Source organism: Populus nigra, chromosome 9 (assembly GCF_951802175.1).
Source record: "Populus nigra chromosome 9, ddPopNigr1.1, whole genome shotgun sequence".
NCBI lineage: Eukaryota > Viridiplantae > Streptophyta > Magnoliopsida > Malpighiales > Salicaceae > Populus > Populus nigra.
This window is the reverse complement of record NC_084860.1, coordinates 882921-903126: the sequence shown is the minus strand read 5'-3', so window position 1 is coordinate 903126 and position 20206 is coordinate 882921. Positions and strand designations below refer to the sequence as shown.

At 31.9% G+C, this 20206-nt stretch overlaps 2 protein-coding genes across 2 annotated transcripts; one reads left to right on the top strand and one right to left on the bottom strand.

The window, feature by feature from the left end:
* Window positions 1-9005: 9005 nt before the first annotated feature.
* Window positions 9006-15813, top strand: LOC133703837 (uncharacterized). Its single transcript, XM_062128536.1, is given in 16 exon segments — window positions 9006-9251; window positions 9347-9444; window positions 9577-9667; window positions 9753-9879; window positions 9979-10165; window positions 10857-11001; window positions 11093-11183; window positions 11676-11734; window positions 11804-11881; window positions 12342-12425; window positions 12710-12888; window positions 13677-13805; window positions 14184-14256; window positions 14536-14621; window positions 15213-15297; window positions 15433-15813. Coding segments are annotated over 16 exon segments (1608 nt in total). The 5' UTR covers window positions 9006-9188; the 3' UTR covers window positions 15466-15813.
* Window positions 15778-17266, bottom strand: LOC133703838 (chaperonin-like RBCX protein 1, chloroplastic). Its single transcript, XM_062128537.1, has 6 exons — window positions 16919-17266; window positions 16745-16839; window positions 16525-16642; window positions 16366-16382; window positions 16191-16253; window positions 15778-16088 (listed from the first exon to the last, which is right to left on the bottom strand). The coding sequence occupies exons 1-6, from the start codon at window positions 17064-17066 to the stop codon at window positions 16011-16013; spliced, it is 519 nt and encodes a 172-aa protein (XP_061984521.1). The 5' UTR covers window positions 17067-17266; the 3' UTR covers window positions 15778-16010.
* Between the last annotated feature and the right edge of the window lie 2940 nt (window positions 17267-20206).

The following is a 20206-nucleotide window of genomic DNA, read 5'->3' as shown; positions in this document are numbered from 1 at the left end:
GCTTAAATTGTTTTTGTCTATGAAAAAAAATCTTCGTAGGGTTATGATTATAACTAATCCTCTATATATCCTTTAAAACTAATACTTTTTCTAATATATATATATATATATATATATATATATATATATATATATATCCCAGAATCAAAGATTGCTTGCCAACACGAAAATTCTTTCTTTTTTTTTCTTGAATAGAAAGGCAAAATCATGCTCGTGATCTGTCTTAGATTCGTGAAAAACTGTTAAATAAATCAGACCATCCCACTGTTGACCTTAATTAATTATTGTTAAATATCTATTAACGAATCTAAGCACAAGACCCATCATGACTATTCGACAGTAACATCAGCTCATCAACCATCGTTAAGTAATTAGCTTGCATTCCTCCAGACTCACTGAGTAGGGGGACAATCATTTATCCTCTCCATGTTAGTATTTGATTTTCGAATCTAAATTGGAGTCAAATAGAAAATTTATTTATAAATTCTTTATAAAAACATTGTTATAAAAACTCGTTAAATCAACCTGATCATCTCGTGAATCAATAAAAATTAATTTGAACCAATCAAAAATCATATGAATTGTTGATTTAAAATGATTGGATTGATTTAACATCAAGCCATCATATGTTACTTAATAAAAAAAACTGAAAAAATAATAAATTTTTAAGATAACAAATAAGTCTCAATTGAATTGATAAATATGAGCCTATTATTTGAGATTATAATAGATGTTATTGTTTAAAATAATTTTTGTTTAAAAATATATTCAAATAATATTTTTTATTTTTGATATTAAAAAAAATTAAAAACTCTTAAAAATACAGCAAGGCACAAACAAAGACAACCTAAGCACATCTCCGAGCAAGTTTGGCCGGCGGGTAAGCTACTGGTGAATTGGTAACATAGAATTCTTTTCCCCATGGTTGCATTGCATACCTTGAGACTCATTAATTATTCCTCACCCACCTTCGGCAAGAGGCCCCATTATTCATAGTGAGTCGTGAAGATAGACGACAGGTTTTTGAAGTGATTGGCTCTGCCAAGTCCCTTCATCCCAGCATCAAATTTGGCATCTTCAGTATGATCTAATACTACAATGTTGTTGTATCCAGTTCGTCCTGTTCAATTCAGAATTTAATTTGAATTAAATCTTAGTTTAAATTATATAATAATGAATAAGTCAATCTAATAAAACAACTCATAATCTGATTGAAAACTATATTGTATATAATGATTAATTAAGTCAATTTAACAAAAATAACTTATAATATGATTGATTTGATCAAAAACTATATAGTATACGATGCAATAATTATAACATATGCCTTAAAACTGCCGATTTTAATGAGTTTGGTGATGTATGTACTTTTCAATTCAAGATCATTAGTATTTGTATAATGATGTTGTGTAGCCCAGAGAGATTTATGTCGTGATTGACACAATGCATGCAAGGAAGAGGAGATCAATTCTGAAAACGACAAGGGAGAACATTAGTCAAGAAGCAAAATAATCACGACCATGAAAGGTAGGTGTGGAGTAAAAAGAAAAGCAGTCACATGCATACAGCCACGTTACTATAAATATTAGCGGGAAAGGCACACCGCAATTTATGAGGTTATATATATATATATATATATATATATATATATATATATATATATATATATATATGCAGGAAAATGTGAGAAAAAATTCTAGTTTCATCACTTGTAAATTAATAAAGTAAGCATCCATGTTGGCTAGCTCACACTGTAATTAAGACGGAGAAGATTCATTCAGCTTAAAGATTTCAGATTTGAATTTCGTCACTAGTTTCTTAAAGACTTCATTTCTAAAGATATATGGATGCATTGAAGTTTTTTTTTCCGTCAAAGTAATATCATTTTTATTTTTTAGTCAAGCAATTAGTTATGGGAAAATCATGTCAACATTCATTGATTTTTTTTTTCATTGATTTTTTTTATCAAAATAATGTTATTTTTACTTTCTCCATAATAAAAAAATCTAATTAACCTCAGTAACCCTGATCATTCGATCCAACCCATGACCTGAGATATGAAAGGATCGACTCCTGGATAGAATTGTAAAAGTATGATAAAAAAAAAACTAAATATGATATAAGAATTCAATGAAATCAAATAATAAGGGATGAAATTACCAAAAATAAACAATCAAGAAGAGAACTAAAAAATAAAAAGAAATGCAATAATAAGAATGAGGATCAAATTAAAAAAAAATTACTTGTGAATGACACAGACCAGCCCACCGTGTAAAGGGTGCGGCGCCACTTTGGATATTGTCCTTGAAGGCGACCAATGGCTACTGAGAGATGTCGCACTCGCCACTTGAACGAGTGCCTTCCATCTACTATCGCCTGCTCTGCATGCTCTAGCCATCTTTTCTTTTTTGATTTATAAAAAGATCATAATACATTTGACTCTACACGATAATTGAAAAAACCGAGGTCAACAAATCAAAAATTTTCCTTTACCTTAGGCAAAAAAAAAAATTGACTCCAAGGACCATGGAGTAATTAGACTGAACAAAAAATGTGAAATTAAAAAAAAAAACCATGAAACATTAGCTGTGTTTTTCTTTTTTCAAGAAGATAGCAGTAATTATACCTTGCAATAAAGATATGAAAATATAAAATTACACTTGGTGTTTTTTCAACTATTTGATATTTGCTTTTTTCTTTTAAGAAAGATATCAATCATTTTACACTAAATTGCACTGTCACAATTCACTCATGGTAAAAGAATAATTCCTTTTAATTTTATTTGTAATTGGTTTCTATCCTAAAAGGTGTGGAAATTCAATGTCTTTGACTTTTTGGGCGGTAATAATAAGAATATTTAAAAATATGAATATGGTTGTTTTATAAAGTATTTTTTATTTAAAAAAATATTAAAAAAATATTTTTTTTATTTTTTTAAAATTATTTTTAACATCAACATATTAAAATGATTTGAAAACACTAAAAAAATAAAAAAAATTTAAATTTTTTCAAAAATATTTTTAAAACATAAAATCAAATAGAATAAAAGCAAACACATTGAACGTTTACGGTGAAAATGGCTTCAAAATATATTATATTATTATTATATATGCACATTTAACTTGATCTTCCATTGTACACGACAAGTCATAATCTTTTCTAAATTAGTGGGGTGATGAGACACCACCAATCAGCAGTGACTTGAGACAATATTAGGTAGAGAGAATATAATTGTTAGCAAAGCTGGCTGAAGTTGAACCATGTTAAGCGACAAATAACTTTATATTGTTCATTCAATCCTTTTTTTAATGCAAGAATGGAGGCAAAGAATCCCACAGTTGGCTATAATCCACCTTGTTCTTGTCATTTTCTTGAATTTTAAGTAAGATATGCATTAAAAGTAGTAGAACCCCATGAGCACCATACTCCCAGCCAGAAAATAGCAATCTCCAGACACTTTTTTTTGTGTGAATTAATATAGAGTATAATTATATATATATATATATATATGTTTACATCTGAATATCATTATTTTTGTAATTAAAATGAGATTCATTATATTTTTATTTTAGATAAACTGATAGTCTATACAATATTTAAGAGAAATTAAAATTCCAAACCGACATGTTACTATTTTTATTTGAGGTTATTGATTCAATTCCAAGTTTATACAATTCATTTAATAAGAATAAGTGGAAATCAATTAAGAATTATTTGTCCTGTTGGTCTAAACCGTTGAATTGATTCAATATCAACTCATTATGTGTTACTTAAAAAAAATAAAAATAAAATATGTTTTTAGATATTAAACAAGACTCAATTGAATTGATAAATAGTCAGCTGGATCACTAAACTAATGAATTGACATCTTTACCAATTCGAACTCCAGTTCTGCTCTAAGAACATCCCCCAGCCAGGGAGGAGGGTAAGCTTCTGGGGAATCGGTACCTTATATATTTTGGCCATGGCTGCAGGTCTCATCAAAGTCTCATTATTTGATTCACTGTTTGTAATTATTTTTCAACGACCTTTGGCACATAGGCCCCATTGCTTCTTTATTATTCATCTGGCCATGAAGATAGACGTCACGGTTTTGAAGTGATTGCCTCCGCCGGTCCCTTCATTTCTGCATCGAAAGTGACATCCTAGTCTGCATTTTTCATTAGTATATTAACTATATAGTTGTATTTACAGGTCTGATTCAATTTTATTTTTAATATATCAAAGAAATTTCCAGGTATTATTAGCACTTTGCAAGGAAATATTTTTTTAAATTGTGCGAAGTTGACATGATATAATTTAATTGACTTGAAGCATTTAAAAATAATTTAGATAATTAATAAAAATATAATTTGATTCATAAAAATTCAAGATAATATCTTTTTTTTAAATAATATTAAAATAACAATATATTGGATTCATCTTACCTATCCCAGATTAACCTATTAAATCCACGACCTGAATCATAAGACCACGATAACCCCATATAAAGCAAATCAAAACAAATTATGAATTCCAATTCTCAACCAACCCAATGTTAAAGAATAAAATTAAAAAAATAAAATAAAAAAATAACCTAAGTTAACATGCTAAACTTGTAACCAGGATCATGAAATCAAGATAACGTCATAAAAAATAAACGAAAAAAATAACTTGAGTCAATCTAGATTAATCTGCCAAACTCGCAACCAAGATCATGAGATTGTGATAACTATATAAAAAGCAACTTAAAACAAATTATGAGACCTAATTCTTAATAAACCCATTGTAAAATATTGAAAATGAAAAAAAAATCACAATCTAAAAACAGAACACAATAAAACGACTTGAGTCTACCTGAGTTAACCCAAAAAACACATGACATAAGTCATAAGACTTTGATAACTTTATAGAAAGCAAACAAAAAAAAAACCATGAAGTCTAATTTATAATCAATCCAATGCCTAATGATGAAATAGAAAGAAATGCCAATTAGAAAAGAAAAAAAATACTCAAGTCAACCTGTCAAACTTGTGACACGAGTTATGAGATCAAGATAACCTTATAGAAAGCAAACCAACATAAATTATGAAGCCTAATTCTCAATTAGTCAAATGTTAAGGGATAAAATTGAAAAAAAATTATTAATTAAAAAAAGATAAAAAAAACTTGAGTCAATTAAGTGAGCTCATCAAACTCGTGTCATGAGTTATGAGATCGATCTAACCACATATAAAATAAATCATAATAAATTATGAGGACTAATCTCAAATAAACTAAATATTGGTGTATGAAATTAGAAAAAAAATAGATTTAGAAAAAAAGGTAAAAAGCCCACTATTGAAAGAAATAGTATTTTGTGAGGTGGTGCACAATAAAAACACCACCTCTTTTAGATTATACTAGCCATTTAACCTGCGCTTCGCCGCGGGTCATAATGTTTTTTTTTTAATGTTTTTAACATAAAAAAATTAAAAGTATAAATTGAAAAGTTTATGCAAGTATCTCATTAAATAAATTAATAATCATTTATGTAAAAAAATAGGAAAAAATTGATAGATAAATAGCTCGCGCTTCGTTGCTGGACGAGCTGATTTTTTGGCACCGTAAAACAACAATGCTTCAACGCTGTCATTGAATTTTAAAGAACGAAAAAAATCCATGACTCAACATCATTAAAAGAGAACTTAAAAAAATAATGATCATCAATCTCCATGAATAAAAATGTAAAATGATAAAATCAAGAAAAATCAATGAAAAATCAATGAAAAAAAGTTTTAAAAAACAAAGCACTAGCAAAACCAAGCGAGGATGTCAAATCTGCAAGTAGGATCATGCAAACAGGATAATCCAATATAAAGCAAAACAGAAAAAAAAAAACAAAGTTTAATTTTAAAAAGAATCGAATTTTTAAGGACAAAATTAAAAAAAGGATAAAAAATGTGACATAAAAAACCCCTGGGCCACCCAGATAAACTTTATACCTAGATTATGAGATGAGGATAATCTGACTGAAAAGAAAACCAAAGAAAATAATGAAGTTTATTTTTTGAAATGAACAATTTTAAAGGATGTAATCGGGAAAGAAAACAACAATCTATGTTAACTTTTCAAATATATGACCCTAGATTGTGACTAAAATGGAAGCACCGTATCTAAAAAACAACTATTTTAAATTTTGGCTTGACTTGATGGGTTGACCTGTGATCTCAGTGACCCTTGGCTTAGATCGGGTTAAGTTTCAAAAGAAATTGAGAGAGAATTCATTAAGTGTAAGACGACCAAACACTTAGGTTGAAACATGGTTCGGTTAACTCGGGGAAAATCCAGTCAAGTCATAGTCAAAACCCGTTGGCTATTTTCTTTTCTTTTCTTTTAAAAAATGGTATCATTTGGATTTTTTTTATAAAAATAAAATTGGTAGACTTGGGTTAAATTGAGTCATCTTACTTGACCCGTAACCCAATAATTGTTCCAGATTGATTCATGGGTAGGCCTTAGAAATAATAAGAAAATCTCAATAAATAAAATATCAAATGATGAAATAAAAAAATGAAGGATAAAAAAATAGAAATTAAGAGAATAAGGACCTCATTTGAAAAAACAATTGAGAGGATAAACAAAATTTTTGAATTGAAGGGAAAAATTGAAAAAAAATTCAAATTAAAAAATGAATCCAAAATAAAAAAAAATCAAGAGAATGAGGACCAAATCTTATTTTTTTTTAAAAAATCAAGATTATAGATCTAAGGATGAAATTGAAAATAAATTAAAATTTGATAAAAAAAGCTAAAAATAAAAATTAGAAATTAAAACATTGAAGGTCAAATCTTAAATATCATCAAATATTGACTCGAATGACAAAATTGAAAAGAAAAATTAAATTCACAAAAGAATAATAATAACAAAATACCAATTTCCAATAAATTCAATGATAATGGATGAAATTTTTTAAAAATAGTTAAAAATAACTGAAGCCAACCTGATTCAACTTTCAGAATTTATGACATGAATCACGAGGTCAAATCACAATATTTTTTTTTATTTTTCTTATTAAGTTAATTTGTTTTTTAATTTAATTTCTTAACGTTTGATATTTAAATTGGATTACATTGACCCGCTGAGTTATTTTAGATTTAGTAACAATATTACCTAAATATTATTTTAAACTAAACCTAAACCTAAACCTAGTATACACCAGGTTAAAAAAAATTAAAATTTAATTGGTGTAATTCAGTCGACGTGGTGGGTTAGCTTGTGATAAATAATTATTTTTAAGAAAATAAAAAAAATTTTGTTTTAATAATTTTAAAAAAATTAAAATAATGTTATCTTGTCGTTTTGATTGATTCGAATTAATAACTTTGATAGAAGGCAGAGAAAAAATAATTGCTAGCAAAGTCGGTTGATGCTGAAATATGTTATGCATTGAAAAGAAGGGCACAATTAAAGTGACAGAACTTTAATATTGTATACATTCATTCAACCTTTTCTTAATGCATGAATGGAGGCAAAGAATCCCACAGTTGGCAAAAATCCACCTTGTTCTTGTCATTTTATTGAATTTTATGTAAGATATGGATTAAAAGTAGGAGAACACATGAGCACCATATACTTTTGAGGTTGAAAATAGCTGGCTACAAACATTTTTTGTGAAATAATATAGAGTATAGAACTTATTATTTTTTGTGGTCGATGTAGTTTGCAGTGAATCTATTGAGATTTTGGAGCATTGAATCTTCACACAGATCTAGAATGGCCACAGATCTAGCAAACACAGAACTATATAGGCCAGCGAGAGAGATTGTCTGCATCACTAGAATTAATCTATATATATATTGCTCCACCCTTTGCAAATTCACCAGCTAATAATTGGGGTGTTTATTTTCGGTTTTGATTCGGTTCAGTTTGGTTTTTTAGAGTAAAAACTGGTTCAAACTGGTTTGCCTTAGTTTTTTCGGCTTGGCTCGGTTTTGGCTCGGTTTTTTTAGGTTTTTCGGTTCGGTTTTTCCAGTTTCAGACTTAAAAAACCAAAACCGAACCGAACCGGTTGGTTTTTTTAAAATTTTAATCGGTTTTTTTTCACGGTTCGATTTTTTCGGTTATTTTTTTCCCGGTTTTCTCGGTTTAATCAATTTTTTAGTTTTTTTAAATACCCTTACCAGCTATGTGACCCAAGTTCATACACAGATGGCATGTGTGTGTGTATATATATATATATATATATATATATATATATATATATATATATGCATGTCTTAAGTATATAAAACACGATTTTGCCCAGCAGTTTAGCACAGAAACCTGCAAGTCGGACCGGGATTGATCATGCATGTGTCTAACCTGCAAGCACAACACCTTTGAATTTTAGCATAGTTAGGATTGCATTCTACTTGACCCTAAGTTTTTACCTTAGCATAGCTATCCGACCTGGATACGGACTCGGAAAAGACTAGGGTCATTGAGTTATTAGGTTGACTTGATAGATTTGTTCATATTAACCAGGTTTTGTCGGATTAATGTTTTATGTAGCTCAATTACAAACTTAATTTTAATTAAATCTAGAGCCTTAATTTTTTTAAGTCATTAAAGGTGTTTGAATAAGTAATAAAATTTAATTTTTAAAGTGAATTTTACTTGAAAATATATTAAAATAATATATATTTTAATTTTTTAAAATTTATTTTTAATATTAGAATATTAAAATAATAATAAAAAAATTAATTTAAAATAAAAAAATTAAAATCTTTAAAACGTAGCACAAACACCCCATGTTAAATGCGGTTTAACAATTAAGAGTTTTTCTCGATCGAGTAGAGTAGAAAGAATCTCACAAATTAACAAGTAATGGACTTAAGAAAGATTTATGAATAGGGAGTTTTGAATCGCCTCTAATTAATTAATATTGTACAATTTAATTTGAGCCAAAATAATGTAATAGGGTCTAATTTGAACAAATAACAAAAGTATAAGGATCAAAAGTAATTCTTAGCATGCTTTAGAGTTTAGACACTAAAGATGCGGCGAAGGCAGGTGAAATAAGGTTCAGTTCGTGGACAGCAATGTATCATCAACAACGAAGGCAAAAGAGAAACCTCAAAATTTCTAAAAATTGAATTAAATTAAAATTTAATTGAACTGAAAATAATTAATGAAAAAAACTGTAAGTGTTGTGATTATAAATGAACAAGGAAGGATAATCGATTTTAATGCGAACCAAAATGAGACTTAATAATGACCCCTCGAAGCTTTCTATCTCTCCTTTAGTCTCTGTAAGTGCTGTGATTTTTTCTTGTAACTTATTTCAAAATTTTAAGAATCTTTTTGTTAATTTTTGAAAACACTAATTTGTTTTTTTCAAAAACAGAATGGGATTAGTCAAATGATGTCTAATCCTCCAAGAAATGAAGGGTCTTCAGCGGATTCAAGCATCAAGTCCAGTGCTTTTGGAAATCATACTGAGAGGTTTTGTTATTTTTTTTTAATGTTAATTGTTGTTGATTTTTAATTATATTTAATGGGTTTTGATTACTTTATTTGTTTTACTTGTTCTATAAATTAAATAATTCTTTTTGTTATTTTATATTGATTTTATAGGAATTTTGATGTAGTAAAGGATTCCATAGGCTTGGCAATATCTTTGAACAAAACTGAATCTTTGGATGCTGTACTTGATGATTTCTCTGAGGTAGATATAGATGTAAAAAGTTAAGAATTTGTAATTAATTTTGTTGTTTAAGTACTGATTTGATGATTTAAATTGTGGTTTTTAGGGTTATTTTAGTCTTTCAAATGAAAATCGGAAGAAATTGTTGCTTGTGCTTGCAAAAGAGTATGATCTTAATTGGAATCAAGTTCGTGAATTGTTGAAGCAATATCTTGGACTTGAACTTCAATGTGGTGAGGCTTTTGCTGGATATGTTAAGATTGGTGTGTTAGTGTTGAGGTTTGTTTGGATGCTTTTCTGAGATTGATGGGTATTGATGTTTTGATTTTCAGGTAATGAAGGTGAATCGAGTAATGTTGATGATGGGAGTGTGTTGTTTTCTGCTTTCTATCAGATTGAGAAAAACTTGAGACAAGCTCTTAAGCCGGCGTATGATGTTCTTTTTGAACGGTTCAATAATCATACTGGGGGTTTGAAGTTCCTGTCGATTCTTCGAGCTGATATCTTGTCCATTCTCGAGTAAGGTTATTTTTTTTCCTGCATATTTGCATGAATTTTTTGTTCAGATTTGGATCTGTTTAGAATGTCATGTTATTTGCAACATATATCTACTAGAAACTTGTATGGAAAAAGGGAAAAGAAAACCTTTGCTTCTCATTGGGTTGTCTTTTGAGGGGCGTTTGGCAGTGCGACCAATCTGTTTGCCTATAATTTGAAAATTTTCTTTTTGCTTAATATTAATTTTTTTTGGTGTTTTTCGATCGTTTTGATGTGTTAATGTAAAAAATAAATTTTAAAAAATAAAAAAACATTATTTTAATACATTTTCGAGCGAAAAACACTTTAAAACACAATTTCTACTATACTCCCAAACAAGCCCTGAGTATACTGGATGTTGAACATAGAAATAACCATAAACACTGTTGTCAAAGTGTCGCAGGTTCTACCTTTTCATGCTTTAACGTTACGCTCGCAGCAGTTTTACACAATTCCATTCCCTATCAAATGAAATGGTTCTTTGTACAAGGTCTTGCAAATTAACTGACAGTTAGGATGCATAATTTTTTTTCCTAAAGAAACTTTTGGTTGATCATTATTGTTAGTTTGTTACTGATGGTATTAACTTTTTAATAAGCTAAATTCTTGGAGTACCAACCACAATATACAATGACGGATCAAAATTTCCTTCATGGATTCTTTATGTATGCAGACATGAAAATATCGTGTCTTTGTGAGCATTAGAATACTTCTTAAAGGAGAAACTTAGTACTTGGCTTAGTCCAGCTGCACTGGAGCTTCACCAGATTACATGGGATGATTCTGCTTCTTTGCTGGAGAAAATTGTGGCTTATGAGGTGTGATTCCTTGACCTGTCTTGCACTACTCGTGGATGTAATTGTTTCCGTGTTTAGGCTGTGCATTTTCTAATGGTGTTGTTTCATCCAGGCTGTGCATCCAATCAACAATCTTTTGGATCTTAAAAGAAGGTTGGGCATTGGCCGCCATTGTTTTGGGTATTTGCATACATCAATACCAGGTTAGCAAATCTTCTCACTGCTTGTGTGGACAATCCAGTTCATCTACCTTTTTCCCTTAACATTTGGTTGATGTTATGGATACAGGTGATAGAAGGTCCATACCTCACAGCATTAGACCAATTATTTCACTTCCTTTGAAATTGATATGCGATATTAAATGTTTCATAAACTGTTTCATATCCTGCACACATCACTGATGAAATTTTTTAATGGAGATTACCCTTCCCAATGCAAGAAAGGCAGAAACCTCACAAATGAAAATAGTGTTAATCAGCCTCTTTAGCAGTAAATTTGAAGTGCATAGATTGAGTCAAGAGCTTGAATCTGTCTCAAGCAAATTGTTTAAAATGTTCACCAGAAATCACAGGACTAGATTGATACATTATGAATTGGAGTTATAGCATCTATGCATGAAACTGTTGCTTCTGGGTTTTTTAAAAGAACTTTTAACTATGTACTTGCTGTGATAAAAAAATTGAATTTCTTTTTAGGTGAGCCCCTTATTTTCATAGAAGTTGTGCTTCTGAAGAATGTGGCTCAGACAATACAGGTTCGTTTCATAAATTGAAGTTTCCATTTCACCTTAGTGTATTATTGACAATTTCTTAAATTCTAACAGGAAGTTTTGTGGGACGATCCTTCCATACCTGAACCTGATGCCACATGTGCATTATTTTATTCTATATCGTCTACGCAGGTAAGAATAGTTAACATTGCCTATTCTCTATTGATTACAGATTGAAGGCATGTCTGGTTGTGAAAATTTTGATGGTTGATTATCAATTATGGCATGCCTAAAGTCTAATATACTACTACACCATGTATTTCTGCTCTCTTGTTGCCTGAGCCTTTGCCTTTAGTTGAACTACACTTTCAAGTATATCTTTTGTGAGAGAAAACATTCACCCTGCCCTTGCATTGAAGCTTCTTCTTCTTTCCCGATGATGTGTCCTATAGTAGTTGCTGTTTTTTGTTTACGATATGCACCTTTTACTAATGTGTACATAGACATGATGGTTGTAACTTACAAGTGTTTTTCAGTGTGCATGAATATTTACTGATGACAGCAATTCTTCATCAATAACAGAGTGTTGAACAATGAACTTTGATTATCGGCTTCCTTTTCATCTGATTACATACTTACAGAAAGTTGACAGCCTGGCTTGGCAGGGATCAATCTAGGGAAGTTTCTTATTAAACGTGTGATCACATTGGTGAAAAGAGATATGCCACAAGTATCTGTAAGTATTTTTTTTCTCATTCTCATCTTTTTAAAATTAAAATTCCGGTATCTTTATTCGACAAAATTTCCTTTAAACCTTGTTGCTTCAATAGAGTGAAGAATGGAATGTGTTTGTTAAGACTACATTTTTCTGCTCATTCAAAGTCACTTGATAGTAGTAGCTTTGTTGGAAATGAAGAAGTTATAATTAATCCTTGCTTTTTCTGGAATTTCATGGTTAAATAAGGTATTTTGTTTGTGAGATTCTATTAGTTGCTGACATTTTTCATTTATTCTACAAAGACATTTGCAACACTAAGCCCAATCCCCGTATACATGCAATGGTTGCTATCTAAGCTGGCATCTCAATCAGTACTTGCTAAAGGAGACAACACGGAACAACCAGCAGGGGGATCTGGTTCCACTTTTCAGGAGAATTTACTTGAACCAGATGAAGAAAGAATGCTCATGAATTCTGCTCCGTAAGTTTCTATTTGTTATCCGTCTCTTCGAATTTTGATTATTCTGTGGTTTGTATCCTTGAGAGAGTCTTTTCCCCAATAGCATCTGGAATAGTATTCTTATAAAACTAAAAAAATGTCTCTCTCACAGGCTGCTTCAAAGTTTCCTCGTTTTTCTTGCTTCTAGGTCATACTCAAGCATCAATCCTTTCTAAGCTGTAATTTCCTACAATTTGTTTTACCATCCTAACACATTAGACAACTAATTCCCTCATTCAGCAATTTATTTTTTCATTTCAGTTCCACTTTTGCACCATCATGCTTCACTATTTTCCAACTGAAGCAGATTCTAAAGAGTCCTAAACGTTTTCTTTTACCAAGGGCTTTTAGCAGTTTTTTACCAGCATGGAAAACATATGTACACAGATTTTGCAAATATGTCATACATTCTGATAATTTAGGATGATCAGAAGCCTGCCACCTAATGAAGGCAGTATAATCCTCTTATATTGTACAACAGTACTTTGTGTTGAAAGAAGCTGTAAGAATCTCATTGAACAACATTGAAAGGTGGCAGGTCCAGTCTCCAGCAGATAAAATATGGATACACGATCCTTGTTGCTCTCTGTTTTCCTCAAAATTGCAGTGCTTTTGTACATGACATCTCAAAGGTCATCTTGTACCAATCATTATGATATCATAGTCTCATCATAGTATCAACAGTTGCTTCTCTTATGTTTCTTAAAACTATGACTAATTAAGAACTTGCATCAAAATGCTATAGATGGATAACACACTTCAGTCTGTAGGTAGACTTGTGCTGGAAAAAATGGCATGGAAGCGATGCTGAACTTGCTGACATCAACAAACTATGAGTGGACCAGTTCAGCTGAATTAGTCTCTGCCTTGAAGCCCCCTCTAATGCGGTTGTGTGCCAGGTAAGATAACTTTTAACATTTAAGTCTAATGAAACTGCTGGCCAGGGGCTTTGAATCCCCTGCAAAAGGTTATATTTCTAATTGAAAATCTCGAATGAACCAAATTGTCACAAGGCATGGCAGTTGAAGCAACATACAATATTGATTGAAATTGTAACTTTCTCTGCCTTTGGTGCATATAATTGTAACTTTCTTTTCCTTACGTACAAAGAACACTTCCTCATAAAGTTGTTCCATTTGTTTCATAGAAATGACAGGTCATGTGTAGTAAGTGACACAGAGGTCTAATAACCGGGTGTGGTGGAGGTGGCCTTATATTTCTCAGTTCTGGTGTTGGATAAAGCCTTAATTTTTTCATTTTATAAAATGCTATTGCAGGTACCTTCTGCAAGAGAAGAAGGGAGGAAAAGCTCTAGATTCTGTGGCAAATTTTCACTTGCAAAATGGAGCGGTATATCATCTAACCTTAAATTTGTAAATTAGCAATTGAATCACTTTTAGCAATCACATCTACTGGCAGACCCGGTATGGTCTCACTTAATGTATTATATTTTCTTTTTGTTTATTTTTTTATCCGGGGTTGATTTTGAAACCTGCAGATGTAGAGTTTGAACATGCTCCCAGTGATTTTATGTGGTTTATCAACTGAAAGTTGGAAAGATTAGAAACAAAATGATCTCAGGTTGAAAACTTTATGAATACTGAAGTTATGTATTGCAATGTGAAACAGATGGTTGAAAGATTAAATTGGATGGCAGACCGGTCTGAGAAAGGTGTTCGTCAAAGTGGAGGTATCATGGTGAACTACATGTACAGGTGACTCTCTTCACAAAACCAGCATTGTTTTCAGACTGTGCATGATTGGAAAGGCTGGTTCCACATATAATACTCACAGAATGGATTAGATATAACCTATGAAGCACAGATGCTTCAAAATCCGTTACATTTCCGTATCGAGCCTGTTTCCATTTCGATAAATGATCCAATACTTCTAGATACGAATGAAATTCTTCTAAAACACATTCAAAATTAATAAAATTGTAATTTCTTTTGGATACTTGGGATATTTAAAAAATGCTTCTATAAATGTATCTGGGACCTCCCTGTTACTTCTTTAGTGCAGTTTCATCCATTCTTATATTGAAAAAAAATATATTTTGCATATTTGAATTTTACAATATTAAACTAAACTTTAATATAGATGGACAATAATTGATGAATATTGCTGGTATAATTCCCTATCCACAATGTATCACATCCTAAATTCTCAAGAATTGATGTATCAATGTATCCGTATCATGTCTTATAGCTTGTATTCGTGTCTGTGCTTCCTTAGATCTAATATTTGACAGCTTTTACCTAGAATTTCAACCTCAAATGACATGATATATTGAAAATGACTTGCAGGGTGGAGCACATTGAAGAATATGCTCAATCATATTTCAGCACTGGGCATATACATGCTTCGAGTGACATTCGCCTCTATACCATGGTAACATGTTTTCCATATATAGCATGATTCTTCATTTTCGATGTATGAGCTAGTCAATCATGGAATCATCTGTGTTTTCAATAAACAATAAACCCCCATTTTGTTTACCCTCTCTGATTTGGTTATTGTCTGTAGCCACAGAAGGAACATGAGGCGACTGCACATTAGCTTTGCAGGATAAACATCCAGTACATAATTTTGCTCCAGTTTAGCTAGTTCTTGCATTTGTAGATTATTAAGAATACAAAGGAAGGGAAGCTCATGTCTTGCTCAATTTATGGTCTTGGATGAGCTTTGATCAAATAAGGTTCAAGAAGATGCCACACTCTGTTCCAGGTTGACAGAAGACGTCTTTCTTTTTGCTTCACTTCCTGTGTTTGTTTCTGTAACTTTGTATATTTGTTTTGCAATTTCCTTTTTATATGGAACAATAAACCAATAAAGTGTCAACAATGTACATGGATTGAATACTAGAAAGCATTACATTAAAAAGATATCTAGCGTAATCTTCATTAATTAACTCTTGTGTTCATATATTACAATAATTTGGTCTCCAACGCCTGCGATCGAACTTTGGAACCTTAACCATTCAAATGGCTATCATAGCTCATATCAGAAGGATATTTCCATTGCATAACATAGGTATATGGTGTAATCAGGCCAGAACACTGGATGGATTCAGACAGATACAACAACTGGTGCATATAGATTGATCACTTCTCACTTTCTTTAGTGGGGCTTGTTTCGACAACATAATCTCTCATGAGCCTTGTGTTTGATTCATCAACTATCTGTAAAAAAGAGGCCGAAGAACCACGAAACAATAAGAAGAATTATCCATCATCATTTATCAATGGCAAGAAGCATCAGAAACAAAATGACTGAATTCTGACCTTCACTGATAATCTCTTTAAGTTGTCCCACTCAAAATCGTTCTTACAGTACGCAGATCGAACCTACAGCAGCTTGCCATAGATTCAGATTATTGTTGATCAATACATGCAGATGTGGCTGGCATTTCTGGATTAAAAAAATGAAATTTTGAACAAGAACAAAAAGTGTTCTGACCTCTAAGATTCGCATAGCTGTAATGTGGACATGATGTTGTAATTTGAATCATAGGATTTGGGCACGTTTGAGAGAAAAAAGGATATAATGTTAGAGAGGAAGAATTAAGAACAGAAATAGAAAATTAAGAACCAATAAGAGATGTGTGGTTAGCATTACCCAAACCCTTATGCCTAGAAGATTCCCTCATCAATTCAGCACAAAATTTGTCTCCATCATTCAAGGAATGCCTACTCAAAAACTCCATCAACTCTTCATATGCTTCGGGGCTATAGCTCTGCTCTGGGAGATAATTGTTAACAGATGAAATCATCCAAATAAACAATCCTAAGCTTATAAACAAAACAGATGAAACTTCAGCAGCAAGGAAAGGAGGCACCTCTAGCTGTGCAGTGACAATTCTAACAGCAATGTAAGTGAAGAAATCATGCAGGTTTTTTGCTGCCTTTTTCTCTGGTGATGCTTCTCCAAATCCTACATAATACATCTAACAATTAAAACTTAAAAAAGATAAAGAAACACAAAAATGTATATTTCTCTGTGTGACACCCACCAGGGACATACATCTTTTGGCAGTACAAGCGAGTTGGTTGAGTGGTTCTTGGTTTCTTGCATGGCCAAGAAGGATAAGCTTTGTTCCTGTAAGGTTTTGGTAAGAAAAAAGAGAGCTGAGAGAGTGACAGAACTGAAGAGGTTTCCATGCTTGCTGATAGAAATCTTAGTTTTGGTCTGAGAAGTGAAGATTTGGGTCCTGTTTTTTGTGATGCTTTGAGCAGAGGCTGAGACCACCCAAACTGATTCAAGCAAAAAAAAAAAAAATCCTATCTGCCTCAGCTTTGCTTCCAGTAGTTGATGCAAAAATATCTTACGAGTCCATCTGGAAAAGTGGTAAAATCTCTCTCAGTAGTCACACTTTCTTTCATATCCTCCAGGATCGAGCCCCACCACTGTTGTCTTAGGTGCAAAGGGAAGGTGCTCCTGCCAAATTGCACAAAACTACAAATCTGGACCAGGTAGAGTCATGTGGATAGCAATTGTGTCGCCTCTAGTTTTTTAAAAATTTAACCAAGTATTTCCATCCATACTTGATAGCAGATTCCATATATCCAAATTGTGGTTCTTGTTGGTTTTTTTTTTTGTTAAAGAATTATGATAGAAGGCTTCAACTGACGAAATCAAAATTGCTTGGAGCTAAAAGATAGCAATCCAATAGTCGAGGGGTTTCTTTGAGATTTGCTAAAACAAAGTTATGACCTCTTAACTAATTTTTGAAGCTAGGGACAGTGATAGAACTTGATGACTTGTACGTCTTCATTTTGCTTTGAAGAAGGGAGACTAATTCCTTCCTCATTTATTTTTTTTATTTAGAAATATATTTGGGTTTGTTATAAAAATATATTTGATTTAAAAAATTATTAAAAAAATATTTTTTATATCAAAATTAAAAAAAAATCATTTTAAAACATCTTCAAATAAGTATGGATGTAAAGTTATTAAAACCGGCTTGATCTATGACCTTGATCAAACTCTTAAGCACAAATTGAGTGAGTTTATTTGAGTTGATTTAGGTTAATTAAAATGATGTTGTTTTATTTTATTTTTTAAAATCAAATCAGGTTTTGATTGAGTAGATCAGGTTGTAGGTTGTCATGTAAAGTTGACTGGTTCAAATCAGGTTAGTTTGGCTTGATTTGTTTTAACTGTAGTTTTGAAACCTGGACTGGCCCGGCGGGTTAACCAGGGCTTGGAATCGGTCCAGGTCTAAGTAAAAACTCGTCTGGAAGTTGGCCTGGGAAAACCCGGGCGACCCGGGTAAACCCAGCTAAGACCCAACTTTTTTTTTTAATATATATATAAGTTTGCAGGTGTCTACAACTGCATTTAAGTCGCTTGGCTGGCGGGAACGAGTGCAGGTGAACGGAGAAGCTTACCATTCCGCCGTCGGTCAGTTATTCAGCTAGATAGGATATCAATGACACCATAAAGCAAGCTAACCTACCCTATACAGCATGCCGAACCAAAATCTGCCTCTTCTCTGTTGGTTGAGAAGTACTCTTCTTTGGTAGGGGAACCGTTTGCAAGGGAAGAGTCGGTAAGAGCAGCCTAGAGATGAGAGGAAGAGCGTCTATGAAAGAGAAAAGCAGGCGCTGTGGTTGGGCACAATAAACTGGGGGGGGGGGGGTTAGAGAGACAGAAACCATGCAGTTTGAATTTTGTGGTCCATGAGCTTGATTTTTTTCTTTTTCAGTGGTCCACTACTCCACTCCACTGTGACCAACTGGTTTGAATTTTGTGTGCGCCTGTGAATAAAATACCAAGGGTCTAACTTGGACTGGCTTTTACCTGATTTTTTTTAGGTTGACTTGGGTTAATCCATTTGATCCGTGACCCGATTATTATATCAGGTCGATTACCGGATCGAGTTTAAAAATTATAATTTTAATACTCGGTTCAGGGATTAGATTAGCAGATATTGGATCAACATGACGACACAAGCGAGTCCGCGAGTATAATAATTGTAGATGGATGATGATATTTGCTTTAACAAAGGGAGGGTCGGTCCTTAAAAAAGAATGAATGCATTGTCTTAAACTCATCATTGGTATCAAAGTCTTGATTACTAGTAAGGTGAATTGACCTGAATAAATCAAAACAACAACAATCTCTTAAGTTTTAGTTAAATAACCATGTTAATTACAGTTTAATATTATTTTTAACACTGTGCCCAAACTAGAAATCGGATCAGCCGAGTTTTGGATTAAAATATTGAATCATATCAAATTTAATAAATGCAGATGAATAATGATATTTGAACCTGAATAGTCGATTTGAAATTAAATTCGAGTTTACTCGGCTTTCGAAAAATAATTTTAATATTAAATTGCATCCAAAACATCTGTTGCAAAAATTGACTGACAATCTGATACTTACGACTATAAACAAGCAAATTCAACGTCATCAAATTAAATAGGCCAAGATTGGATACAGAATTCAAATAAACAATCCTCTGACTACCTTCTTGCACCCTTATAAACGATCGATCGCTTCCCAAATCAATTCTTACAGTCAAATCTTTCATGCTCTTCCCTTCTTTTTCCTCAATTAATTCGGAGTCCAAATCCTCCTCCACAACTATTTGTGACCTTGACTTATAGCCTCATAATGTATTGAGAGAATCAGACCTCTCTCTTTCCTGAATTATATGTCTCCACCATTATTGCGAACGACTTTTCTACTCTTACAGGATGTCAACGGTCTCTTTTGGTTGGTCCCTGATCAATAATGTCCATTATTGAATCTGAGGCCCAAGTACTGCTCACGTTTCAAACAAATAATACACTTGGAGACCATCGTTCAAGTCTCCCTTTGATGGATGTGTAAGAATTCAAAGTTGTTTTGGAAGCCATTTTAGGTTTTCGATTCATACGAGAATTAAGTTTCGATATCAATTAATTAATATTATGATATATGAAATATTTCTTATATATTTAAATGTATTTTTTTTATCATTTCAATATTTTAAGGCGTATATAATAACTCTTAATTGCTTTTAAAAATGAATATTTATCGCATGTAATGTCATTATATTATACACACGATCTAGAATATATATAAATGTGTATATAGAGTAAATATATAGTTAAATAATTTTAAAGATATTCAAGCTTGCGTGCAAAGAAAAAAAATGAAGTTGTTTTAGCTTCGCAGCTGAGGCCGCCTCTACCCTATGATTTAATATTTTCTGCCTGCACCGCATTCGGTTTGTGATGCACTGCAGTAAGATCATGAAATTCATGCTTTTATTCGCAAGAACAAACACATCTTTACACATTATAAAAAA

Coding starts and splice junctions, on each gene's coding strand:
- LOC133703838 (XM_062128537.1), bottom strand. CDS start 17,066: ATGGAAACCTCTTCAGTTCTGTCACTCTCTCAGCTCTCTTTTTTCTTA. Junction 16,840..16,918: donor CCAAAAGATGTATGTCCCTG/GTGGGTGTCACA, acceptor TGTATTATGTAG/GATTTGGAGAAGCATCACCA. Junction 16,089..16,190: donor TAAAGAGATTATCAGTGAAG/GTCAGAATTCAG, acceptor TCTTTTTTACAG/ATAGTTGATGAATCAAACAC.